The sequence below is a fragment of the Limanda limanda genome, chromosome 12 (genome assembly GCF_963576545.1).
Source record: "Limanda limanda chromosome 12, fLimLim1.1, whole genome shotgun sequence".
Classification (NCBI taxonomy): Eukaryota; Metazoa; Chordata; class Actinopteri; order Pleuronectiformes; family Pleuronectidae; genus Limanda; species Limanda limanda.
Genome location: NC_083647.1, coordinates 28,102,975 through 28,127,690, shown reverse-complemented (window position 1 = coordinate 28,127,690; position 24,716 = coordinate 28,102,975). Strand labels below are relative to the sequence as shown.

Below are 24,716 nucleotides of genomic sequence, written 5' to 3'. Positions count from 1 at the left end.
AAGACTTGTCCCTACAGACTTGTCCCTACAGACTTGTCCCTACAGACTCGTCCCTACAGACTCGTCCCTACAGACTTGTCCCTACAGACTTGTCCCTACAGACTTGTCCCTACAGACTCGTCACTACAGACTCGTCCCTACAGACTCGTCCCTACAGACTTGTCCCTACAGACTCGTCCCTACAGACTCGTCCCTACAGACTTGTCCCCTCAGGTTTAAGACTTGTCCCTACAGACTCGTCCCTACAGACTCGTCCCTACAGACTCGTCCCTACAGACTTGTCCCCTCAGGTTTAAGACTCGTCCCTACAGACTCGTCCCTACAGACTCGTCCCTACATACTCGTCCCTACAGACTTGTCCCTACAGACTCGTCCCTACAGACTCGTCCCTACAGACTCGTCCCTACAGACTCGTCCCTACAGACTCGTCCCTACAGACTTGTCCCTACTGTTCATTTCTGACCCTAAAGAAACGTTTGTCTTTTTTCTGCATTAACTCTTTTTAAACTGTAATTAAATGTAAATGTGGAATCCGTGTGAAGTCTGAATGATCAGCCTCTGTCTCAGGGGACGTGTAAACTCGTTCCTTCCGTCCTCTCATGATGAAAGCCCCCCCCCCAGAGACGCCCTGTCAGCGCTGAGAGACTCTTACTGTTAAACCAGCGGCTGCATTAAGCTTCTTATCAGAGCGGCTGGCGAGCGGCGTGCGTTCTGCGGGCGCCAGCAGAAAGTTTTGAAAGGGGGGAAGTTGTAAGCTGAGGACGGAGCTGATGCAAAGTGAGGGTGATTATGTCGAGCTTGTCGTCGCTGTGGTGAAGGTTGTGTTGTTAATCAGGTGCGAACAGGACGGAGGCTTTTTAATCCTCGTTCAGACGACAGCGCAGAACTGACATCGAGCTGAGAGTCGTCAGCTCCTCAAACCTTCAGAGGGAGGAGCAGAAACTCTGAGGGTTAAGTCTCCTCCTCATGTGTCCGTCACTGTTAATACTCATCCCTGTTGCTATGGTTACGCCTGCTGCAGTTTCCATCCTCTGGATCAGAGACTAAGAGCTGCTGCTCTCGTTTCAGCTTGAAAACTCTGAGTTTGTGTTTCAGTCTGAACAGAAACTGAGACTTTAGTAAACGGTGACGCAGACGTTCTCTTCCTGATTGGTTCTCATCCGTCACATGACTCGACGACCAGCGGTGAACACAAAGCGTTGCTAACACTTCCTGTCAGTAACAGTTCCTCTCAGTATCACTTCCCGTCAGAGTATTCAATTGGTAAAACGTACGAGTTACTTTCCGTGAAAACGCAGACATCAGGTTGTTTTTAAGATGATTCAGCCAATCAGCTCTCAGCTCTGTGTCATTAGGTAACTCTTCTTCAGTGGTTTAATCCTGAAACATCCACATCAGCAGAAACACGCTGCTGTGTGTGTGTGTGTGTGTGTTTGTGTGTGTGTGTGTGTGTTTCCTACTTCTACTGTAAACACACACACTTTGCTGTCATATTAACTTTTTAATCCCGCTGCCTTGGAGACTAACACACACATTAGCACACTTCTTCCTCTTCCTCTTCCTCTTCCTCTTCCTCTTCCTCTTCCTCTTCCTCTTCCTCTTCCTCTTCCTCTTCCTCTTCCACTTCCTCTTCTTCTTCTTCTTCCTCTTCCTCTTCCTCTTCCTCTTCCTCTTCCTTTTCCCCTTCCTGGTCCTCTTCCTCTTCCTCTTCCTCTGTCATTCAACACGGATCAAAAAAACTCTAAATAATCAAAGTAGACGTTAAATAAATGTTTGTCAAAGATGGTTTCTGTTATTTTAGTTCTTATCACACTGATGTTAGTTCATGTGTTGGTCATGTGATGCTCATGTCACATGTGCTATCAGGTGTGTTAGTGTTAGTGTTAGTTAGTTAGTGTTATTACCTGTATGGAGTTGTGTAGTGCTGTGGAAGCTGCACCTCTCAGGACGCCACAGCGCCACGGACACATCGTGGGAACGAACCAGAAAGAGTCTTGAACGTCTGTTTGTGATGTTTGATGAACCTGGTTCCACATCTGCGTGACCTCTGACCCCTGTGTCTCCTCAGGGAAGGCCTATGTCCCCGAGTTCTACTACGACACCTTCGGCGCTCTGTGGCAGAACCAGGCTCAGGTCTACGGCTTCAAGCTGCAGTGGACTCAGATGGAGCCCAACGCCGTGGACCGGATCCTGGCCTACAGGCTGGGCCTCAGACAGGTCAGAACCCCCCCCCCCCTCTCTCTCTCTCTTTGTCCTTCACTTCCTCCCTCCCTCCCTCCCACAGGTATAGGACACAGTCTTGTTGTTTAACCCTCGCTCGACCGTCACATTTGATGCTGACTCGTGGAAGTTTCAGATTAAATCATTTTCCTCTGAATGAGGACACGAGGTCACATGGTCTCAGAGGAAGAAGCAGATACAATACAGGACGAGATAGATGACATGAAAACAAGGAATTCAAAGGGGGCAAAATGTTGTATCTCAAATTGTTATTAATTATATTATGGAACGAGTCGAGAACTGTTGCCACGGTTACCTGTCTGCCTTCATTCATACAGACCATCGTGCTGTATAGGGAGGGAGAGCTGAGGAGAGATGCACAAGAAAAAGAGGATGATGATGATAATGATGATGAAGAAAGACTCGAGGAAACAGGGACACCAGTGAGTTTATAGCAAAGAGAGGAGGATGAGGAGGAGGAGGAGGAGGAGGAGGAGGAGTTTACTGCAGTGTAGAGAGAGGCAGGAGAGGTGGGTGAATGAGAGAGAGGAAGAGTCGTGAGTCTGTCGTTTCTCAGCTGGTGAATCATCCTCCTCCTCCGGGGCCGAGCAGCCAATCACAGCCGGAGGATTAGAATAACAATAACATGATGAATGATCGACTCCTCTCAGTCAACGAAGGAAACTCAACTAATGAAAGATCACACGAGAGAAGGAACCACAAATCCACAGTTTGTTCAAAGATGACGACTCGTCTCCACTTCCTCCAGACAGGAAGTGGAGAGAGACTTCCTGTCTGGAGGGAGTCTCCAGACAGGAAGTTAAAGTTTCTGCAAAGATACTTTTTAAAAGTTGTTTTCATGAGGAAGCCGTCATTTAAAAAACGTGTTGATTGTTTCTGTAAATGTGACGGCGCTCAGTGTCCCCAGAAGACGACCCCTCAGTGACTCAGCGTGTTTTGCAGATGGGTCAGTCCCGCTGGTGGGAGCAGGAGATTCCCATGGAGGGAACCATCCAGCAGGGGGAGCTCTTGACCTACAACCTGACCAAACTGGTCAAACCGGAGTCCTTCCTGGTCCGCCTCACGCCCATCACCCGCTACGGAGAGGGAGACGCCACCGAGCGCATCATCACATACAGTGGTAGGTAAACCCCCACGAGAAACACGCCCCCCCCCCAACACATCCGGTGCTTTATGGTCTGTTTGACTCTAAATGATCATAATTCACTAAATGATCATCAGCTGTTTTAAAGAAGACTTGAAACTAGAGACTGGGACAGAAACTCCTGAATGTTTCCTGACGTTATAAAGTGAGAAGTCACTTTCTATAGAAACTACCAGAGGAGTCGCCCCCTGCTGGTCACTACACAGAAGACAGGTTTCAGGCAGTGGAGTCGGTTCAGTTTTGAACACACGACTCCGTGAGGCGAAGGTTGGACACAAGAGAGAAATGTGTGATTCATTCACGTGGACGTTCTGTGCTCAGTTGATCTTCTTCAGTCAGATAACGCTCGTTCAAACGTTCATCGCAGCAGTAGAACAGGTTTAGTGTTCAGCGTTTTGGCTTCAACTTAATCACCATGAAAAAACAATACAACAAACAACACAAGATAAAAAACACAAACTGTCCCACCCGAGTCCTGAGTGAAAGAGGGAAACCACCACAACAGAAGTGAAGGAGGACAGACGCAGGGACAGTTCCCAGCAGGAGACGACGACTGGGGGACAACACAAAGCCGTCCTCTGTGTGACGTGGAGTTTGACCGACTGTCAGTGAACGCCTCCCGGTCGGCTTCAACAGGAAGTTCAGACGCTCCTCAGACGACTCCATGGCGGTGAACACCTCGACCCGTGGAGCGCTCTGTTCTGACTTTACATCTGATGATGAAAGAACATGAGACTAAAGCGTCTGCAGACGTGAGGAAGAGGAGGATGGAACCTTCTTCACATAAACACATGAAACATTAACCCAGCTCCTCTTCCTCTGCACCTGCTGCTCGTCAGACGAGGACACAAGACGTCCTCGGGTTGGACTCGTTCCACCAGTCTGCTGTGAGCAGCAGCTTCTGATCATTCAGCCATGACTGAGCCAGTACACACTAACATGTGTACAAGTACTTCACCTGCACCAGTGATAGTACTACACCTCCTGGTGAAGGAATCATTCTCTGGGAAATATGTGACAATATTAAAAAAATGTTTATCTCAGTGGAAAAAATCCTGAGTCAACACAAACATGTGATGATTCTGTTTAGTGGTTTGTGTGTGATCCTGCTGACAAACACACACACACACACACACACACACACACAGACACACACACAAACAGACACACACACAAACAGACAGGGGTGAGAACTTAACCTCAGTGGAGTTAATAATGTTCATGTTTAAATTTAAAAAAACAAATGAAGAAACTGACAATGAGACACGTTTTAGAACTCATCCCTGTTGCTATGGTTACGCCTGCTGCAGTGAATCAGAGACTTGTGTAAACTGGTCTCGTGTCAGTTTGAAAACCTTGTGTTTGTGTTTGTGTTTGAACAGAAACTTGTTCTGAAAAGTCTTTGTTCTTCTTTCCCTTTGTCTCCTCAGCTCCTGTGAATCCACATCTCAGTAAGTTCCCGTCCAACAGGATCGTGTTCAACGTGAGATGTCAGCAAATGTTCATGATGAAGTGTGTGTGTGTGTGTGTGTGTGTGTGTGTGTGTGTGTGTGTGTGTGTGTGTGTGTGTGTGTGTGTGTGTGTGTGTGTGTGTGTGTGTTCAGGGGAGTTCCAGTGTGGCTTCGAGGACGAGGCGTTGTGTTTGTTCTCTCAGGACAAAACCGATGAGTTTGATTGGACGCGTCACAGCGCCGCCTCACGAGACACCAAGTACACCCCCAACACCGGGCCGAGCGCCGACCACAGCGGCTCCAAGAAGGGTACACACACACACACACACACACACACACACACACACACACACACACACACACACACACACACACACACACACACACACACACACACACACACACACAGGCTGCAGCCCTGCAGGCAGGAAGAGGCTGAATAAGGAAATGTGATTGGTCGTCATCACTTTGTCATCAGACCCAGAACTGTCACTAATACTATAAAGTACTTAGTATATTACTTTAATTATACCTCTATGATTTTCAATTAGGATCAAACAGCAGCTGCTTGTGTAGAAGTATTTGTCTGGTGAATGAACAGTGACCCAGTGGAGCTGATCAGCTGATCACAGTCTGAAGCTTCAGGGATTTCAGATCCAATCATGTGACTTGGATTAAATCTTCTCGTCTGTGACGCAGGAAGCAGCTGTGCTCAGATTTAATCTCTGAGTAAATAAAGGTTCAAATAACTACGTTCATCCAGATGACGTGAGACGGCAGTTTGTTCTCCCCCCCCCCCCCCCGTGGTACAGTCTCATTAAAACAGGCCTCAGGGTGAAGGTTTGAATCCAACAGGAAACGATGTGTTTTCACGCTCATGTTCAGATGAAGTCGTGACGCTAGTTTTTCTGCTGAATGAGTCGGAGGCAGATTTGTTTGCTCTGCTGTTGCTGCAAAGCCTCTGTGTCGCCCCCTGGTGGCTGGCTGCAGTATAGATCGTAAACCTCCTCCATGTTAGCAGATGGGACCAAACTAAACAATCAAAGTAAACGTTAAATAAATGTTTGTAAAGATGTTTCTGTCCTTTCAGCTCCTTCTCATCTCTCTGATGTTTGTTCTGATCCGTTTGGTTTGAATCAGTTATTTGTGATATTAATCTGTGTGATTCCACATCTGCTGACGAGTCGCTGGGCAGAACATGACCTCCTACTTGACCCCTGGCTGAACTGTCACTTTGGATAAAAGCGTCCGTCGAATGACATGTCATGTGACTGACTCATGATTGTGTGTTCAGGGTTGTGTGTTGTTTGTTGGGAACACAACATTAACCACTGCTAACACAATTAGCCAGTTAGCTCCATAAAAATGATTTAAGACACAACAGTGAAAAATGAATCATTAAATAAAAACAGTTGTGTAAAATTATATAAAAATTAACTCCAATGGAAAAGAAAGAGTCTTTGCTGTGTTGGTTTGACCTGACCTCTGACCTCTGACCTCTCGTGCTCTCTCTAGGATTCTACATGTACATCGAGACGTCGAGGCCGAGGCTGGACGGAGACAAAGCTCGGCTGCTGTCTCCGACCTTCAACACCAACTCCAAGAGCTCCGCCTCCTCCTCCTCCTCCGCCGCCAGCAGCACCCCCGCCTACTGCTTGGCCTTCTTCTACCACATGTTCGGGAAGCACATAGGTGAGTCAGCAGCGGGGGGGCGGCTCCGAGCAGGAGGACATGTTCTACCTCAGCCTGTTGTCTCTGTCCTGCAGGAGCTCTGAACGTCTTCCTGAGACAGAAAGGACAGACGGAGACGGACGCCTGCGTCTGGACGCTGAGCGGTAACCAAGGAGACCGCTGGGGACAAGCCAAGGTCAACCTGCACCCGACCACAGCCTTCCAGGTACAAGCCACACCCCCCACCACCAAGACACAACCAGACAGAGAGGGCGTGTCCAGCAGCTGTGTTGTGTGTCTCTCCAGGTCCTGATGGAGGGCGTGCGAGGCGCCGGCATCGAGGGAGACATCGCCATCGATGATGTCACCATCCAGGAGGGCGAGTGTAAAGACCCCCCCCCCAACAGTGAGTAACGCCCGCTGGTCGATCGCCTGCCGACCCACAACCTCAACTTCTGTATTAAGACTTTAACCCAGAAACATATGAACTAAACCTCTTTAGAGTTATTTATTTAAAGTTATTTATTTAATGTTATTTATTCAGATTTACTCTCTTCAGATCCTTTATGGATCAGACTCTGGTTCTGACACATCTGGATCCACAGCTGCACAAACGTTCACCACTTGTCCAGAAGACAGAAATAATTGTGTCTTTAAAAATGAAACATCAGAAATAATTTCAGCTGAATCATCAAAGTGTGAAAATGACTCATTAATCTCTTTGTCTTTCATATGCAGATCTGAGGTCGCTGGCCCCGCCCCCTTCGCCCCATATATGGCAGCTGTGCAGCACCCTGAGTCTGGTTCTGATTGGCCAGCAGAGGTGACCCCCCCCCCCTCTCTGTGCGACACCATGACCTTTAGACCCCCCCCACCCCCCCAATCTGAGCTGATTCTGAGTCGGTGTCAAGTGTTAAACATCATGTGATCATGGAACCTGGAAAACAAGGTGTGTGTGTGTGTGTGTGTGTGTTTGTGTGTGTGTGAATGGGAAGTTTCCTCAGACACTTCTGGGTTATGTCACTAGGAGGCGCAGTTCCTGCACTAGAGACTCAGTGGTAAACCTCCAGCCTCCCCCCCCCATTGCCCCCCCACAGATCAGCAGTACTGTACCGTGAGCTGGACAAACCTCTCTCTCTCTTTGTGGTAAATAACGAAACCCACCTGTGTGTGTGTGTGTGCGGCCGAGGACACACACTTCACCTCGGCCGGGACATCAAGTGCCTTCAGACCCAGTGTCCCGCGGTCGGGGGGGGCAGACGTGTCTCCTGGTTGGGGGGGGACAGACGTGTCTCCTGGTCGGGGGGGACAGACGTGTCTCCTGGTCTGAATATGCAGAGAATCCGTTTCTCACTTTGTGTGTTTTGGGGAAAGAGAAGTTTTTAACGACGAGAAGCTGCAGCGACGGAGAAGCCATGAAACAACCAGACTGAGAATTCAATGATCTCAAGATCAACACACGATCGTAATCTGAGGATCAGTGACTGGATATTTATGAATATGATATTTATGAATGAAGGACTTCCTGTGGGACGAGTTCAGCCCGAAGCCGTCCAGCGTCTCAGAACTATTTTAATATTTCCAGTTTTCAGGAGGTGTCAGTTTCCTTCAGCTACAGAAACATGTGGAGCTTTTAAAAAACATTGTAAAGTCAAATCAAATCTTATATTGTTCGTATGATATTATAAAGACAGAAAGGAAATCTTTCCTTTGTTCATGTTTGAATGAGATCGTTGGTTTCTGCTTTTATTTCCTGGTTCTTCTTCCAGTAAATGAAGGAAACAACACAAAGAAAAACTCAGCGACTGGATTAACGTCGCGCTGATAAAACATTTCTGTGAAAAACTCGAGTGGATCCTTTGAATCAAAGCACAAACATCATGGTTCATTTCTGTTCACAAGAAAACAGAAGAACGAGAATAAACGTGACACTTTGACTTCAGGCATCAAGCAAAAAAACAGAAATTCACCTACATGACAGATTAATGGGATTATGATTCAAGACTTTTTAACTTTGAACATAAGAGATTATAATATTAAATGACTTTAAAAACAACTTTAAAAACGTCATTTTGATCTGAATTGAATTTTTAATTACTACGATGTAATCTGAATAACTTTGATTAAGACTAAGAAGGTTTTTTGACACAAAGTCTTAATAATGATTCAAAAGTATTTTTCAGTTTCTTTTTCTGGGCAGAAATGAGCTTCCATACATCAGCTCACACATGTACCTGCCTTCTAGATTCACGTGGTTTCACCACATGTGAAAAAATATTAATGAAGCTTGAACATAAATTTAAAGACAGTGGGTGAGGTGACTCATCGAATATAAATGTGATGGTTTTTATTGGAGAGGTTTGTGTGCCACATGATTAAAAACTGATCAGAGGATCCAGAGAATTATCATTTCTTCTTTTTATCGTTGATTTCTTTTTCTCCCTGTGGCGACACTTTAACTTTCTCTGCGTTTTTTTCTGCTGCAGCTCGTTAATAATCAGATTTTTATTAAACTGAGGTCAGTTAATGTTATTAGAACATGTAAAAAAAATGTACTAATTGACGACAATTACAGCCTCGAAGAACAAAACATGAAAACTGAGAAATGAGACAGTAGGAAAATCCACGATCAGTCAATATACAGTATGGAAATCTGAGTCAGATTCATAAGCATGAAAAAATTCCTTCTTTACTCGCTATGGCTCATAATCTAGATTTAATATTATTCCAGTTTTGTATTTACATTTAGTTTCAGTGTTTGTTCTTCTCCCAAAACGAACGTGTAAAAGAAAGACCACAATGGAAATGATCATTTCTTAATTCATTCATTATGACTCTATTTTCTAAATGTTTCCAAATATCTTCTCAGAGGAGTCACACCCTACCAGTATAATTATTATTGGTAAAAATGAATTAGTATAACATCCAAATACATTAGAACAAGCAAATTAAAACAGCACCACAGTTAAATAAAGTATAATCTATAAAAACAATGAAATACAATAAAACTCCTCAAATCCAATTCATTGCAATGAATTGATGTTTCGAGAAACTATCATGAGTCAAAGACTTTTGAAAAGTTCATTTAAAAACTTGATTAAAGAAAAGATTTCACTTATTGTGGAAGAATTTTCATGTTTTGAATCGTTCAACAACTTGTCCTTTTTGTTCTGTATCATATTTTCCTTCAGAGTCGCAGGTGAAACACGTCCTCCTGGTTTCTGTGGCAATAAAAGAAATCACAGTTTCAACCTGAAGAGAAATATTTTTATAACTGTGATTATTCTCTGCAATAGATTCAGAAGGTTACACTGCATTCTGTATTATTATTATTGTTATTGTTAATAAATTCACTCCAAATTTAACTTTTAATAGTGTTAATGTCATCTGTGTGTGTGTGTGTTTGTGTGTGTGTGTACTCTTGTACAGCCATCTTTGTGAGGACCAGTTTAAGTCTACAACCTACAAAGTGAGGACCTTATGACCGGTCCTCGTTGTCACGGTGGATTTTCAGAATATACACAACATATGTCACTGTGTGTGTTTGTGTTAAATATGACTACATGTATGTTCTACACAGCAGACTACGGAGGACCATATATGACTTAAGTATAAATACATAAATAAATAAAAAAGGAAATAAATAAATTTATACAGAAATAAATACATATGTTAATAACAACAAAAAAATGTCAAAATAAATAAGTCTCATGCAGGATTGGTCACAGGAGTGCTGAGAGCCCCGGGGCCTGTGTGTGAGTGTGTGTGTATAGCTCAGTTGACCAATCCTGCTCGAGACTGAGTTTGGGACCTCCTACCTCATTTACATAAGGACAATTAAATGTTTAAATAATTAAATGAATATAATAACATGTATTGATTATAAATCAATACATGTGGACATAAATACAGAAGTAAAGGAATTAATGTGTTATATTCCCACATTTATTCCAACTTTTAATTATTTAAACATTTCTTTAATTCAACATTTAAGTGAATTAATTGAATATATAAATAAATAAATGTGGAAATATATATAAGACATTTATTTAGACATTTCTGTTGTTATTAACGTATTTATTCATTTATTTATTTATTTATACTTAATTCATGTATGGACCTCCATAGCAGACAGCAGCTCACAGACATTTAAATAAAGCGATTCTCCTCCAGATGGCGCCATTGCTGCTGTTTCCTCCTGTTTTATAAACAGAGACTCTTGAGGGTGTTGTTTCTTTGCTGGTGTTGATAGTGAATCAGTGGAAGTCAACCAGCAGCAGAGTTTCAGTTGAACTGGTCGGACCGGACCGAGCTGTCAGTCAGCTGGTAGCCCCGCCCTGCAGCGGGAAGCCACGCCCTGCAGCTGGTAGCCCCGCCCTCCAGGGGAACAGATTTTGCAGCTGAGCTGCTGGAGAACCAGGAAGCTGCAGATGAACCATGCTGCTGCTGCTGCTGGCTGCTGCGCTGCTGGGAGGATACATCTTCCTCACCAAGACGATCTTCAGAAGCGCCAGATGTCGAGGAAACGCAGCGATGGCCGGAAAGACCGTCATCATCACAGGTGAGGGGGCGGAGCCGCTAGACCGGTATTTAAAAAAATCTGTTTCTTTCTGAATCTAATTCAACCCTTTTCAAATTCATATTCCAACTGATTCAGGGACAGTTGATTCAAAAGGTTTTGTTGCTCCATTAAAAAACAAGACACATCGAGTCTGATGATTAAAAGACTTCAGCTGCAGTGTGAGAACCACAGTTGGTGCTGGGATGTTTTATGTTTAACGTGAACTTCCAGGCAGTGAAAACTAAATAAATTATAATGTCTAATAATATTAAAATGTGTTTCAGGTAATCAGATTACAAACAGACACAGGTGTCAATCAAAGACCTAAAATGAAAGGAACCATGTTTGCAAACATTTATTTAACGTCTACTTAGATTTTTCAGTTTGGTTCACGTCCCATCTGCTAACATGGAGGAGGGTTTCTGACCTGCACCGGGGGGGCGAGGAGGATGTGTCGCCCCACATGTTGTTCATCTTTATTTACAGTCTGATTTAAACTTTAATCTATCGATCAAACCCAGATAAACTTGGACGTTGTTAACAGTTTGTTTCCTGCAGGAGGAAACACGGGCATCGGTAAAGCCACGGCGCTGCACCTGGCGAGGAGAGGAGCCCGAGTCATCCTGGCCTGTCGCAACCGGGACAAGGCCCAGGCCGCCATCGCTGACATACAACAGGTAGGAAGAGGAGGAGCCAAGGGTGGTGTCACTTCCTGCTGGTTCAGGACAACTGTTGAAGGAGCTGGGTCCTGAAAATGAATGTGTGAGAGTGTGTAGCAGCAGCAGGTTGTTTCTGGACATGTTGTGTAGTTGGTGTTTGTGAAGCAGCAGCAGCAGATTGTTTCTGGACATGTTGTGTAGTTGGTGTTTGTGAAGCAGCAGCAGGTTGTTTCTGGACATGTTGTGTAGTTGGTGTTTGTGAAGCAGCAGCAGCAGGTTGTTTCTGAACATGTTGTGTAGTTGGTGTTTGTGAAGCAGCAGCAGCAGGTTGTTTCTGAACATGTTGTGTAGTTGGTGTTTGTGAAGCAGCAGCAGGTTGTCGGGTCTGACTCGTTCCCACAGGAACATGTGGGAACATCCAGGCGAGGGGCGGAGCCTGTAGAGAAGCAGGAGGCGGGACATGATGTATAAACTCTCTGTAGACATTGATAAATTAGTTCATTGAGCTGAAAAATAAGTAAATTACTAAATAATTCATGATTTAATTTGTATATGAATATTTGAATCAATAGAAAACCAAACCCATTGAGACCATGATGCAGACTCTGTATTACACTGTGTGACAGTGAGTGCAGATCAAAGCCTTTATTTACTCTCTGGCGTCGTCATGGTGATCGTCCAACAGCTTCTTCTTCTGTTCACACTCGTCATGCTGCAGGAAACAGGAAGTACTGACGTCCTCTACATGCTGCTGGACCTCGCCAGCCTCAAGTCCGTCCGCTGCTTCACAGAAACGTTCCTGAAGACGGAGGGTCGGCTGGACCTGCTCATCAACAACGCTGGTACACACACACAGACACACACACACACAGACACACACACGGACACGCACACGCACACGCACACGCACACACACACACACACAAGGTTTGAAACATCAGACTCCGGCTCCAGTGAAGCTCAGCGTTTGATCCTCATGTGAGAGACGCTATCAACACTTCATCTTGTCCCTGGTTGTTAAACATGTCCGTTGTGTGTCGTTGTGTGTCGTTGTGTGTCTGTCCTGCAGGTTTGGTCTCTGACGGACGGACGGAGGACGGCTTCGGCATCGAGTTTGGAGTGAACCACCTGGGTCACTTCCTGTTGACCTGCCTGCTGCTGGAGAGGATGAAGGAGGCCGGGGGGGGGCGGGTGGTCACCCTGTCCTCCATGGCTTACCGCTGGGGACACATCGACTTCCAGGTGCGCTCGGGACACAACATGTACACAACATGAACACAACATGTATACAACATGTACACAACGTGTATACAACGTGTACACAATGTGTACACAATGTGTACCCAACATGAACACAACATGTACACAACATGTATACAACGTGTACACAACATGTACACAACATGTACACAACATGAACACAACATGTACACAACATGTACACAACATGAACACAACATGTATACAACGTGTACACAACATGTACACAACATGTATACAACATGTACACAACATGTACACAACATGTACACAACATGAACGCAACATGTACACAACATGTACACAACATGTACACAACATGTATACAACGTGTACACAATGTGAACCCAACATGTACAGAACAATTTTCCCGAAACCACCGGCATTTCACTCATTTTTAATAAACAATCGTTTCAAACCCAAAGTGTTTTTATTTAAACTATATTCATCTGCAACTTAACAAAGGAAGAATATTATACTAAAGTTGAATCATATTATTAAATGATATAATTATAATATTATGTGTGATAATATTGTAATAAATATCTAACATTTCAATCAAGTTAAATTATATTTCAATAAACATGTAATAATATTATAGTTCAGTATAATATCTCAATCATATTAAAATAAAGAGATGTTTTTTTATTGAATGTAATAACATTGTAATAAAGGTTTGGTGATGAGGCGTTTTCTTTATGAAGCTGTTTCAACACGTTGTGTCATCACAACAGGTTCTTCTGCCTCACATTCCTGAGTGCAGGTGTGACACTGCACACAAAGACACACACAGACACACAAAGACATGCGAAGACATGCAAAGTCACAGAAAGACACACACAAAGTCACACACAGAAAGACACACACAGTCACACAAAGACCTGCGAAGACATGCAAAGTCACAGAAAGACACACACAAAGTCACACACACAAAGACACACACAGTCACACAAAGACACACAAAGTCACAGAAAGTCACACAAAGACACACAAAGTCACAGAAAGTCACACAAAGACAAACAAAGTCACTTAAGACACACAAAGACATTCCTTCCACACAGTCTCTGCCTGCTGCTCGAGGCGCCCCCCCCCCCCGCCTGGATGCATGAGGTCATGTCCCCTCGGTGCTGACCCCCCCCCCCCCTCTGGATGCATGAGGTCATGTCCCCTCGGTGCTGACCCCCCCCCCCCCTCTTTGTGTCCTCAGGCTCTGGCGGAGGACAAACATCTGGGCACCGGCGGGTACAGCTGGCAGTTCTTCATGGCGTACTGCAACAGCAAACTGTGCAACGTCCTGTTCACCCACGAGCTCGCCAAGCGGCTGAAGGGAAGCAACGTCACCTGCTACAGCGTGCACCCTGGTAACTCAGCTTGACCCTTCACCTTGACCTTCAGCTTGACCTTCAGCTTTACTTTGACCTTCAGCTTCAGATTCTAGCTACACACTCAGGGAAAGTGACCAGAGAGCTGTTAGCAGGTGTTAGCATGTATTAGCAGATGTTAAAAGGTGTTAGCAGGTGTTAAGTGTTAGCATGTGTTAACAGGTGTTAGCAGACGTTAGCAGGTGTTAACCGGTGTTAGCTGGTGTTAGCAGGCCTAAACCGGTGTTAGCAGGTGTTAAGTGTTAGCTGGTGTTAGCAGATGTTAAAAGGTGTTAGCAGGTGTTAAATGTTAGCATGTGTTAACAGGTGTTAGCAGACGTTAGCAGGTGTTAACCGGTGTTAGCAGATGTTAATAGGTGTTAACTGGTGTTAGCAGGCCTAAACCGGTGTTAGCAGGTGTTAAGTGTTAGCTGGTGTTAGCAGATGGTAGCAGGTGTTAGAAGATTTTAGCTGGTGTTAGCAGGTGTTAGCTGGTGTTAGTAGGTGTTAGCAGATGTTAGCTGGTGTTAGCTGGTGTTAGCAGGTGTTAGCTGGTGTTAGCAGGTGTTAGCAGGTGTGACCTGGGAAAGCCGGTGTTATCCAGCATTAGCAGGCATTAGCAGGTGTTAGCAGGTGTTAAGTGTTAGCCGGTGTTAGCAGACGTTAGCAGGTGGTAGCAGGTGTTAACAGGTGTTAGCCGGTGGTAGCAGGTGTTAGCCGGTGTAAGCCGGTGTTAGCCGGTGTTAGTTGGTGTTAGCAGGTGGTAGGCCGTGTTGGGGTCAGCCCTATGTTCCCACAGATAGGGCTGACACAGATTTATTTTGAAAAATTAGTCCAGATGTTCACACAGGTTTAGGGTTAGTGGTGTTGAGCTCAAGAGAGTTTGGAAGCTAGCTAGCTCCTTCAAATCGCAAGCTACGAAATGGTGAACCCTTAACTACCAGGCATGAGTAGAAATGTTGGAACATAGGGCCTAATTTTGTTATGAATATTAGAAATGTGGGGACATAGGGATGTGGGAATATGGGAAAACTCCCCCAGTGTTAGCAGGTGTTAGCAGGTGTTAAGTGTTAGCAGATGTTAGCAGGTGTTAGCTAGTGTAAGCAGATCTTAGTAGGTGTAAGCAGGTGTTAGCAGGTGCTAGCAGCTGTAAGCAGCTGTTAGCAAGTGTTAGCAGGTGTCTGCTGGTGTTAGCAGATGTTAGCAGGTGTTAGCTAGTGTAAGCAGATCTTAGCAGGTGCTAGCAGCTGTAAGCAGCTGTTAGCAAGTGTTAGCAGGTGTCTGCTGGTATTAGCAGATGTTAGCAGGTGTTAGCAGGTGCTAGCAGCTGTAAGCAGGTGTTAGCAGGTGTCTGCTGGTGTGAGCAGATGTTAGCTGGTGTTAGCAGCCTCCAGCAGATGTCAGAGACATATCTTCAGTTGTGTATCTCAGCGTCTTCAAGGGTTTGGTTCTTGTGATCAATGATTCAAGCCGAACTCGAGGGAACCTGACTCTGACCCGTGGTGTCGGCTGTAAGAAGCTTGTGCCCACCGCTGTGTGAGACACGATGTGTCCAGCCTGCCTCTGGTGGTGAAGGTCAGAGGTCAATGCTCAGTGTTACAGAGTCATTGTTGGAAGGATGAAAAATGATGTTGAAGTGGATTTGAGTGACGCCTGTCACCTTGTGTTTGATGAGGAGTGTAACTGTTGATGTCACATGACCTGCAGGTGTGGTCCGCACTGAGCTGTCCAGATACGTCGGCCTGTGGCAGAAGATCTTCATCGAGCCCATCGCTTGGCTGCTGTTCCTCGACCCGGAGGCCGGAGCTCAGACCACGCTGCACTGCGCCCTGCAGGAGGGAATCGAACCTCTGAGCGGACGCTACTTCTTCTGCTGCGGCGTACAGGAAGTGTGCGCCCGGGGCAGAGATGACGCGGTGGCCCGTGAACTGTGGGAGGTCAGCGAGCGGCTCAGTGGACTCTCTTAATGTTTGGACTCATTGACCATGAACTGTCCCTGTGTCTGTCCCACTGTGAATACATTAATGACCACGTCCTGTCTGCATCGTTTATTTACTCTCCTCTCGTGTTTCACTGTCACATGGAACCAAGAACATCTACTCACTTTCTGTACTGAAGTACATTTATCTGCAGGTACCTTCACTTTTACTTCACTACATAAATCATCAAATAGCTGTACTTTCTACTCAAATACAAGTTCACACGCCTCCTTCAAGTAATACATAAAGTAATACACCAACAGTAATACATCAAGTATTCCTAAATGGTAGAATGAGCTCCCCATCGACAAACAGACATCAGAAAGTTTACAGATCTTCCGCCTATACCTTGAATAAAAAAGTTGAAACTAACAATTTAGTAGCAGTTAAATGGCACTGACTTATAGCACTTTGTAGTTTTGCTTTATTTTTGAAGAAATTGTACTGTCTTGATTCTTGTTGTTCTGGGTTTGTTCCCTCGATGTAATGTAATGTGTTGGGAAACAGGGTTTTTATGAAACCATAGGCCTAGTTCTCGGCCTACATGTGGTCAAAGCCTGGGAGCAAGCATGGCCTTTTGGTCTGAAGAAGCCTCCCGAACTCAGTCTCCCAGAATGCTTCATGTTCCATTGTGTCAACAACGTCCCACAGAGGTGTGAAAAGCCACAAGGCTCACCACCTATTGGTCACTCTGGCCCCATGACCTGTGAGCTGCTACCATCTTAGGAGCCCACAGAAAGGTGTTACTCTCTTGGTCAACCACCATTTTGAAAGCACCCTAATTCACACACACACACACTCACATACACTCACATACACATATTTGTTTAGCTAGTATGTTTTGTTAGAAATTTGTGTTTTTATACTTTATTATATTCATGATAAATGTTTTTCTTTCACAAATGTTCTTTTATTAATGTTGCATAAGTGAATTTTGCCAACCTCTACACTGTCAAGAACTCCATAACCTTCACTGTTCATTATATAATCTTTAATAGTAAATATTGAGATTTCTAATTGAACTAGATGTAGATGTATGGAATGCCTAAAGGCACACCATCTTATGGTATCAATCCTAATCATTATTGCACAACAAATGTAAAGTAATACATCAGGTTCCACGTCAAGTCATACATAAAGTATTACATAAAGTGGTACATCAAGTACATCAGGACAGCATAAACTTTGCCATCATGACTCAGCAGATTGTATAATCACTCTAAAATAACTTTTAATTTAATCACTCACTCATTCTGTCGTAATATCCTAATATTTAGTGAAGTTTTTATACCCTACATAGTGAAATCAGTGTTTCCGACAATGCATCATGATGGTCACTGAGCAGAATGTCCCATCATGCATTGCGTTGACAGTGTCTCGCCCACATTTTTTTATTGTTGTTTCTGAAAGTGCTTCCTCGTTCCTGCATGTTTCAGTGTCACGCCATCGCCTGGTTGTGTGTGTGTGTGTGTGTGTGTGTGTGTGTGTGTGTGTGTGTGTGTGTGTGTGTGTGTGTGTGTGTGTGTGTGTGTGTGTGTGTGTGTGTGTGTGTGTGTGTGTGTGTGTGTGTGTGTGTGTGTGTGTGTGTGTGTGTGTGTGTGTGTGTGTGTGTGGGTGGATCAGCTCAGTGGAACGTGTTGGACGAGGAGGACGTCTCCTCTCAGCAGAGCAACAAGAGCACAAATACATTTAAACTCAGTAAATACCAATAACAACAGGTCCAATACAAACACATACTACTGTATACTGTGTACACTGTGAAGGAGAATGTGTGTTCACCTCTAACTGTCGCTCGGCAGCTGCTGGAGCTGATGGCAGCGTCTCATCCGGAGCAGGTCCAGAGCTCCACTGGGTTCCTGGGACCAGCAGGTTAGAAACCAGTCTGATTTACCAGTGACCGGATCAGCTGCTGCTTCCCTGGCTTCTTGAGACCGGGGCAGACGACTCCAAGTTCAAACTCTGATCTTCAGCAGTTTGTGACAGAAGCTTCTACAACTTAAAAAAGATCAAAACACTGTTTCTGTTTCATAGTTTTTATTATTTTAATCACAATATTAAAATCACATCACTAGGCTGCTGTTGAATAAACACTTTTACAGACAGAATCATTTTGGCTTCATCACATCAAACAGACAAATGTTCATACATGTTGGATTATTTCATATGTGAACAGACTTTATGTGAATAAACATGAATCATGTCTCATGTGTGAGTTTTAATAAAGTTTGTTGAATGTGAACAATGATCAGCTGTTATTGATAAATTAGTTTTTATGTGGATCTTCATCAGTTTGCTCGACTTCATGGATCCACACAAAATCTAAATGATAGAAAACATTTTCCATGAAAGTAAAAAACAAACTAAAGATAAAGATCAGAGAATAATCAAATATTTTTACACACGTGGAAAAGTCGAAAGGAGAAATAAAAATGAGTGAGAAGTAAAAGGAGAAATAAACAAAGCTTTAGAATAACGAGTTTAACATTTCAATTCAGCAGATTTCTCTTGAAGAAATAAACATGATGAATAAAATCTTTATCTCTAAAGTCTCTGATCCAGCGTCACAGAGACTTTCACAGGTAACAGCTTCAAGGGATCTCTAGTGTTAAAGTATGGAAACATCTTCTGAGTGAAAGTGTGTGTGAAGATGTGAATTTGTTTGTTAGTATCAAGATCAGAGAACGACAGTTCTCCTCTGTTCCAGTCCAGTTTCACTCTGATCCTCTGGATCTTCTGCACAGAGAGAGCAGATGATGCTGATGGTGACTCTGCTGAGTATTTACCTTCACGGAACCATATTCTCCAGTATCCAGACTCTTCGTCTCCCTTCCTCTGGGCAGACTCTGCTCTTACACCCAGTGTCCAGCGTGTACTGTCTCCAACCAGGACGTCCCAGCTGTGAGTCCCTGAGTTAAAACCCTCAGATCCCAGGACTGAGCCCCAATAATCAAACCTCTCTGGATTGTCAGGAAGCTTCTGTTTCTCTCCTGCTCTCACACTGGTCAGATCTTCAGACAGGACGAGCCATGGATTAGCAGAGTTTGGGTCCAGAACCACAGGACTGTAGGAGACCAGGTACTTCATCTTGTTCCAGATGTTGAAGCTCAGGTTGCCCAGATGTTTGGCCTCGTCTATCAGAGCTCCTGAGGCCAGCTGTGGATCATCCAGCAGGGGGCGCTGATGGACTCGTTCCACTGCAGCCTTGTAGTTGAGCAGGAACGAGACGTCTTCAGCTCTCAGCTCGTCCTCTGTGGTTCTGATTGTGTCTGAAAGAGCTGTTATGTCTTCGCTCAGATCCTCAATCTTCTTCTTCATCATCCGACTCTTCTGCTCCTCTTCCTCCCTCAGTGCAGCCATCCTGGCCTCCTCTTCCTCCTCCAGAAACCGATGAAGCTTTTTAAACTGCTCCTTGATCTGCGTCTCTGTGAGTCCGGCCTGGACCTTAATGTGTTCTGCTGTTTGTTCAAACTCTACTTTAACACGTTCAAAACTCTGTAACTTCTTCTTCAAGGGCTCCAGAGTTTCCTGAAGCTGCTTCTTGTGTTGTTGTGCAGCTTCATCGATGGGACTGAATCTGTGGCCGGTGTATTTTTCTGAACCTATGCAGATGAGACACACTGGCTCCTGATGGTCCAGACAGAAGAGTGTGAGTTTCTCTAAGTGCAGACTGCAGAGAGCATGTGAAGAGCTCTGATCTCTCTCCTGTAAGAAGGTCTCACACAGGTTCTTTAACACCAGGTTACAAGGTGGGTCATCCCTTGAAGATCTTCTCTTACAAAGTGGACACTCTTTTACTACTCTTTCTCTCCACCAGCTCTTCAAACAGTCTTTACAGAAGCTGTGGCTACATGTCAGAAGAACAGGATCTCTGAAGACATCACGGCAGACGGGACAGCAGAGATCCTCTTCTGATCTGGAAGCCATTGAGTCTCCAGGTGAAGCTGAAAACAGACAGTCAGTCAGTCACAGCTCCATGAACTTCACTGAGGTTCACTTCCCCTCTGAGTCGAGGTGTTTGTTAAACTCACGGTCAGTGTGTGGAGCGTCGGCAGGTTGTAGTTTGACTCTTCTCTCCTGTAGCTGGACTCACTCAGGACGTCTGGTCTGGTTTGGTTCAGTTTGGTTTGGAAGGTGAATGTGATCGTCTGGTTTTCAGCCTGCGTCTCTTCAGGGAGGAACAGATGCTTCCTGGTTTCTCAGGTGTGTCAGGAGAGGGAGGAGCTTGAGATACTAGATGACAAAACCTGTAAAACCTGAAACAAATGTACAAGCAGCTCTGCTGCCAGTACAAACTCTGCCCCCCCCTTATGGACTGAACTCTAACACTTTAACTCTTCACTGCCTGATTCATCTGCCTGTGCAATATCAACGGTTCATGTGCAATACATTCACTGTTCATATCTTTAATGTCTTTACACTGTTTACATTAGTTTAATTACATTCATATATTTCTATAGTTTTAAATTCCTCACACTTAAGTATTACATGTTGCTTATAACCTGCTGATGTCTTTTTGACTCTTGCTGCTGTAAAACTACAAATGTCCCATTGTGGGACTAATAAAGGATCAGAATCAGAATCAGAATTCTTTTTATTGCCACGTATATTTGCATATATTGGAAATTGCCATGGTGTAGTTGGTGCACTGTACATAAAAACAAAACAACAATATATACAGTAAAACAATTTATACAGTAAGGAAATAAGTTATGGAGATAAATTATGTGAGAGGGGCGGGGGGGGGCTATAGTCAGTGTGATGCAGGGGGCTTGTTTGTGAGCCCCACTGCAACGGGGGGGAACACTGTTCAGGTGGTGTGAGGTTTTAGTCCTGATGGCCCGGAACCTTTTTCCGGATGGAAGTCTCTGAAAAAGGTGGTGACCGGGATGAGGAGGATCAGCAATGATCTTGCCTTCTCTCTTACTGGTCCTGGAGTGGAACAGGTCTAGGAGAGCCGGCAGGTCACAGCCGATGACCTTCAGCTGACCTTATGACCCGCTGCAGTCTGCCCTGGTCCTTGGCCGTGGAGGCAGCGAACCAGACGGTGATTGATGAGGTGAGGATGGACTCGATGATGGCGGTGTAGAACTCCACCATCACTTTCCGCGGCATGTTGAATTTCCTCAGTTGCCGCAGGAAGAACATCCTCTGCTGGGCCTTCTTGATGATGGAGGTGATGTTCTCCGCCCATCTCAGGTCCTGTGGAATGATGATCCCCAGGAATCTGAAGGACTCCACTGTTTTAACTGGGGAGTCACACAGGCTGGGGGGGGGGGGGTTTGGGCTGGGCTCCTCCTGAAGTCTGCCACCATCTCTACAGTCTTCAGAGCGTTCAGCTCCAGGTGGTTCTGGCTGCACCAGGAAGCCAGGCTGTTTACTTCCTCTAGGCGGCTTCGTCCCCATTGGTGATTAATCCGATGAGGGTCGTGTGGTCAGCAAACTTCAGGAGTTTGACAGTGGGGGGGCTGGAGGTGCAGCTGTTGGTGTAGAGGGAGAAGAGAAGAGGGGAGAGCACACAACCTTGTGGGGCTCCAGTGCTGATGGTCCGGGACTCAGAGACCAGCTTGCCCAGCCTCACGCGCTGCTTCCTGTCAGTCAGGAAGTCAGTGATCCACCTGCAGGTGGGCTCAGGCACGCTCAGCTGTGTCAGCTTGTCACGGAGAAGAGCTGGGGCGATGGTGTTGACTGAGGACCTGAAGTCCACCAACAGGATCCTGGCGTAGGTGCTGGGGGAGTCGAGGTGCTGGAGGATGAAGTGGAGTCCCATGTTGACTGTGTCGTCTACCGACCTGTTGGCTCTGAAGGGAAACTGCAGTGGGTCGAGGAGGTGGTTGGTGAAGGTCTTGAGGTGGGTCAGCACGAGGCGCTCAAAGGTCTTCATTACTACAGAGGTCAGGGCGACTGGTCTGTAGTCGTTAAGGCCTGTGATCCTCTGCTTCTGTTAGGCTTTCTCAGTATAAGGACCCAATCGCAGACCAAATGCAAAAATACTTGTTAATTTTTTCAAAAAATGGCAAAAACAAGGATCAAAAAAGGCAAAACAGAATTCCAAAAAATGGAAAAACAAAGAGGTTCAAAAATCAGAAATCCAAATAACATACCAGATAAACAGACCTCAAAAAACTGGCATGGCTTCTCACAGGGAACAAACGAGACAATCCGACAGGGGACAACAGAAAGACTGAGCTTATATAGGAGGAGGAACAAAGGCAAGACACAGGTGAACAAATGAGGCAAACACTCAGGGTGATGATAGGGAACAGGTGAGGGGGACAAAGAGCGGGAAGCAGCAGAGGGCGGAGTCTCCGGACAATAACAGAAAACACATGGCCTGACAACGTAAACACAACAAGCACAAGACAACATAAATAAACAGGGGAAACACATGGAATAACCAAACACATGCAGGAAGCACTTATATAAAAATTATAAGGAAAAAATACCCCTTGAGTCAGCGAGAGCGGGGGCGGAAGATGGCTCATCGGCGGATAACCCGGTTATTGACATAGGAACGGAACAGACTACGAGTTTGATGATCAGCATACCCGAGACTGCAACAGCTACAGCAGGACACAAGCTCCAGAGCTGCATATGTGGCTGGGCAAAGGTTACTTCCACTAGAGGCCTAAAAATACATCAGGGCAAGAAAGGGTGCCTAAAGAAGGGTCAACAGGGATCTCGCATCGACAGCTACTTTCTGAGAAGCAGGTCGAGTCAGTCGACTGAAGTTCAGCAGCAGGGCCAAAACCACAGTCTGCAGGACATCAACATCCCTGTCCCAGAAGAGGACGAACCTTGCACAGGAAACCAACCTGAACCCAGCCCAGCAAGACCTGCAGTGGAAAAGAAGATCCAGGGGCGAAGGCCACTGATCAAGTGGCCAAAATCCTGCGAAAAGGCACTGTGGATGGAGTTCAACACTGACCTCTGCAACATCTTAGAGGGGCTCAAAGGCACCACCAGGAAGAAGCTGGAGAAAATGGGAGATCTTATATACAGCTATGGATCGGAAAGGTTTGGAGCAGTCGAAAGAAAGAGATCTGAACCGACAATCCCCACTAAGTCCAGGAGGCAGAAGGAAATAGATCGCCTAGTCAGAGAGAGGAGGCAGCTGAAGAAGCAGTGGAGGAAAGCCACAGAGGAGGAAAAGGAGGGCATCAACGTCTTGCAGGAGGCCATCCGGAGTAGACTTGTGACACTGAGAAGAGCGGAAAATCTGGTAAAGAAGCGCAGAAGGAAGGAACAGACAAGATCACGCTTCTACAAAGACCCCTTCAAATTTGTGAAGTCTCTTTACAGCGGAGAAGAGTGGAAGCCTCTCAGTGCCAAAGGCAGACCTGGAAAAACATCTGGAAAAGTCCTGCACAGATGCCAAACGCCACGAAGAGGTTATTCTCCCATCTGATATGCCACCAATCAACCCGCCAGAGCACCAGCTAGATATCAGCCCACCCAGATGGAGCGAATTGGAGAAAACTGTGCGTAGAGCAAGGGCTGCTTCAGCCCCAGGTCCTAACGGAGTTCCATACAGGCTCTACAAAAATGCACCAGATGCCCTGCGATTCCTCTGGAAGCTCATGAGGGTGGTCTGGCAAAAGAAGGAGATATCAACATCCTGGCAGAGAGCTGGGGGAATCCTTATCCCAAAGGAAAAGGACTCATCAGAAATCGGCCAATTCCGCCAGATCAGCCTCCTAAACGTCGAGGGGAAGATATTCTTCAGTGTGGTCGCTCACAGGCTGGCAAGATACCTGCAAAGAAACCATCTGATTGACACATCAATCCAGAAAGCAGGCATCTCTGGCTTCTCCGGTTGCCTGGAACATGAGAGTACCATCTGGCATCAGATCAAAGTTGCCAAGACGGAGGGAACAGATCTTCACGTGGTGTTCCTGGATCTCGCCAACGCCTTTGGCTCAGTCCCTCACAACCTCCTCTGGACCGCATTTGACTTCTTCAGGGTCCTTGTAGCCCTAACAAGCCTTGTCAAGGCCTACTTCCAGGACGTGCAGGTGTGCCTATCAACAGCAGAGTACACCACAGCATGGCAGCATCTAGAAGTGGGAATTATAGCCGGCTGCACCATCTCCCCGCTAGCCTTCACAATGGCCATGGAGATGATAATTCGAGCATCTCGGTGGGTGGTTGGAGGACAGCTTATAAGACCTGGCCTGAGGCTGCCGCCTGTGAGAGCTTACATGGACGACCTTACCACCCTCACCACGACCAAGGCTTGCACTGTACGGCTGCTGAGAAAGCTGCAAGATAACATCGAGCTGGCTCGGATGAAGATCAAGCCGAGCAAGTCCAGAAGCTTCAACTTCTCTCAAGGGGAAGCTGTCAGACCAACGCTTTCTCATTGGCGATGAGCCTATTCCAACTGTCTCTG

The 24,716-nt window shown here is 45.6% G+C and overlaps 3 protein-coding genes across 3 annotated transcripts in view; 2 read left to right on the top strand and 1 right to left on the bottom strand.

Moving 5' to 3' along the window:
• mdga2a (MAM domain containing glycosylphosphatidylinositol anchor 2a) overlaps nt 1–7,334 on the top strand; it is a 39,661-nt gene extending 32,327 nt beyond the window's left edge. The window contains exons 12-19 of the mRNA XM_061082218.1: nt 2,069–2,217; nt 3,184–3,361; nt 4,816–4,836; nt 4,990–5,145; nt 6,352–6,528; nt 6,603–6,733; nt 6,814–6,913; nt 7,246–7,334. Of these exons, the coding sequence (XP_060938201.1) occupies nt 2,069–2,217; nt 3,184–3,361; nt 4,816–4,836; nt 4,990–5,145; nt 6,352–6,528; nt 6,603–6,733; nt 6,814–6,913; nt 7,246–7,334 (1,001 nt within the window). The remainder of the gene's footprint in view (nt 1–2,068; nt 2,218–3,183; nt 3,362–4,815; nt 4,837–4,989; nt 5,146–6,351; nt 6,529–6,602; nt 6,734–6,813; nt 6,914–7,245) is intronic.
• A 3,610-nt stretch (nt 7,335–10,944) lies between these two features.
• Nucleotides 10,945–16,689, top strand: LOC133015478 (dehydrogenase/reductase SDR family member 13-like). The gene is made up of 6 exons (XM_061082691.1): nt 10,945–11,068; nt 11,627–11,745; nt 12,446–12,569; nt 12,797–12,969; nt 14,195–14,348; nt 16,056–16,689. The coding sequence occupies exons 1-6, from the start codon at nt 10,945–10,947 to the stop codon at nt 16,313–16,315; spliced, it is 954 nt and encodes a 317-aa protein (XP_060938674.1). The 3' UTR covers nt 16,316–16,689.
• A 2,173-nt stretch (nt 16,690–18,862) lies between these two features.
• Nucleotides 18,863–20,251, bottom strand: LOC133015477 (E3 ubiquitin-protein ligase TRIM35-like). The gene has a single exon (XM_061082690.1). The coding sequence runs from the start codon at nt 20,249–20,251 to the stop codon at nt 18,869–18,871; it is 1,383 nt and encodes a 460-aa protein (XP_060938673.1). The 3' UTR covers nt 18,863–18,868.
• Nucleotides 20,252–24,716: the final 4,465 nt, after the last annotated feature.

Excerpts from the sequence above, each read along its gene's own strand:
- LOC133015478 (XM_061082691.1), top strand. The coding sequence starts at position 10,945 with ATGCTGCTGCTGCTGCTGGCTGCTGCGCTGCTGGGAGGATACATCTTC. Across the intron at positions 11,746-12,445 it reads CCATCGCTGACATACAACAG|GAAACAGGAAGTACTGACGT; the intron begins GTAGGAAGAGGA and ends GTCATGCTGCAG. Across the intron at positions 14,349-16,055 it reads CTGCTACAGCGTGCACCCTG|GTGTGGTCCGCACTGAGCTG; the intron begins GTAACTCAGCTT and ends CATGACCTGCAG.
- LOC133015477 (XM_061082690.1), bottom strand. The coding sequence starts at position 20,251 with ATGGCTTCCAGATCAGAAGAGGATCTCTGCTGTCCCGTCTGCCGTGAT.